Genomic DNA, 1196 nt, shown 5'->3' with positions numbered 1-1196 from the left:
CGCACGTTGGATTCAGAGTGTTATTTGGTGTTTTCTTTGCTTAATATATTATTGTATTGTTTTCTCTTTAACAGCCTCAAGTACTACAGCCTTCCAGCAGCCTTCCCAGTTCCACAGACCTCGCCCAGGGAAAACTAATAAAAATGCCACATATCGAGGCCCACAGTGAATATCCTAAACATGGTCTGCATGAAAATAGCAATCATCAGAATCAAAACGCTGCAGATGTGTCTCTCACAAATAGCCTGAATGATGTAAACTCTTTAATGAGCATACAGTTAAACATAAAAGATGAGAATGCATCATATTTGGAAAATTTGAAAAATCAAAATACTGAAGACCCTGGAGAGGTGGCTATTAATAAAGAAGGTACATTACCATCTCGTTCCTGTTTTCAGACCTCTACACGAGCTGATGCTAGAGGGGTGCAGACTGAATTAGCTGTGAAAGGTCAACCTTCATTCACAAATCAGGCTTCTCGGCCAAAGACTTTAAGAATTGCAAAGCCCCCAAATGCTTTAGTGCCTCCTACAATGGCCGTTCTCGCACGATCTGCAAATCATTCCGCTGCTTCCAAGGAACGTGAGCTTCTACCATTAAGTAGTTCGACTCGGCTACAGCCAACATCTGGTCAGGATAACCTAAGGGGTAAACAGAGTCAGAAAGTGTCTAAACTTCGTCCACCAAGTATGTCCTTTGCTAAATATAAGCAAGTGAGCAGTCAAAAACCCACACCAGTATCTCCAGAGTCTCAAAACACCTGTTTGAAGACTAACATCCCAAAGCCACCATTACAGAGAAAGGAAAATGTGCAGACACAGAATACCAGTTTGCATTCTGGGGATAGTTTGCCCTCTAATCGGCATTCCCGCCTCCCTAAACCAAAGACACACTGAGAACGTACCTACATCTCATTGAATGATGCCATACATTAAACTACTTCCTATGTTTTGACTTCCTTTGAGGCTGCTTTATCTACAGCCTGCAAATCCTGAGTGAATTATTAAAATAGCATCTTTCTTTAGTCTTTGCATACTCCATCCTGTGATGTTCTGAGGCTCATGTTATGAGCTGTGCAGCTTCTCTTGAGAGTGTTTTATTATATCGTAGGTCTGTATTAAAGATTGTGTTGCCTGGTGATCTTGGTAATTAAGCAAATACTGAAGTCTGTGGTGACCACGAATGCTGCACTATGT

The 1196-nt window shown here is 41.5% G+C and overlaps 1 protein-coding gene across 2 annotated transcripts in view; it reads left to right on the top strand.

Moving 5' to 3' along the window:
* CCSER2 (coiled-coil serine-rich protein 2) overlaps positions 1-914 on the top strand; it is a 74859-nt gene extending 73945 nt beyond the window's left edge. For both annotated transcript variants that reach the window (XM_010567885.1, XM_010567884.1), the window contains exon 11: positions 370-914. In XM_010567885.1, coding sequence (XP_010566187.1) covers positions 370-896 — 527 coding nt within the window. In that variant the 3' untranslated portion in view covers positions 897-914. The remainder of the gene's footprint in view (positions 1-369) is intronic.
* The last annotated feature ends 282 nt before the right edge of the window (positions 915-1196 follow it).

The sequence above is a fragment of the Haliaeetus leucocephalus genome, unplaced genomic scaffold (genome assembly GCF_000737465.1).
Source record: "Haliaeetus leucocephalus isolate CR32 unplaced genomic scaffold, Haliaeetus_leucocephalus-4.0 Scaffold229, whole genome shotgun sequence".
NCBI classification, from domain to species: Eukaryota; Metazoa; Chordata; class Aves; order Accipitriformes; family Accipitridae; genus Haliaeetus; species Haliaeetus leucocephalus.
The sequence above is the reverse complement of the archived record's forward strand: the minus strand, read 5'-3'. Positions and strand labels throughout refer to the sequence as shown.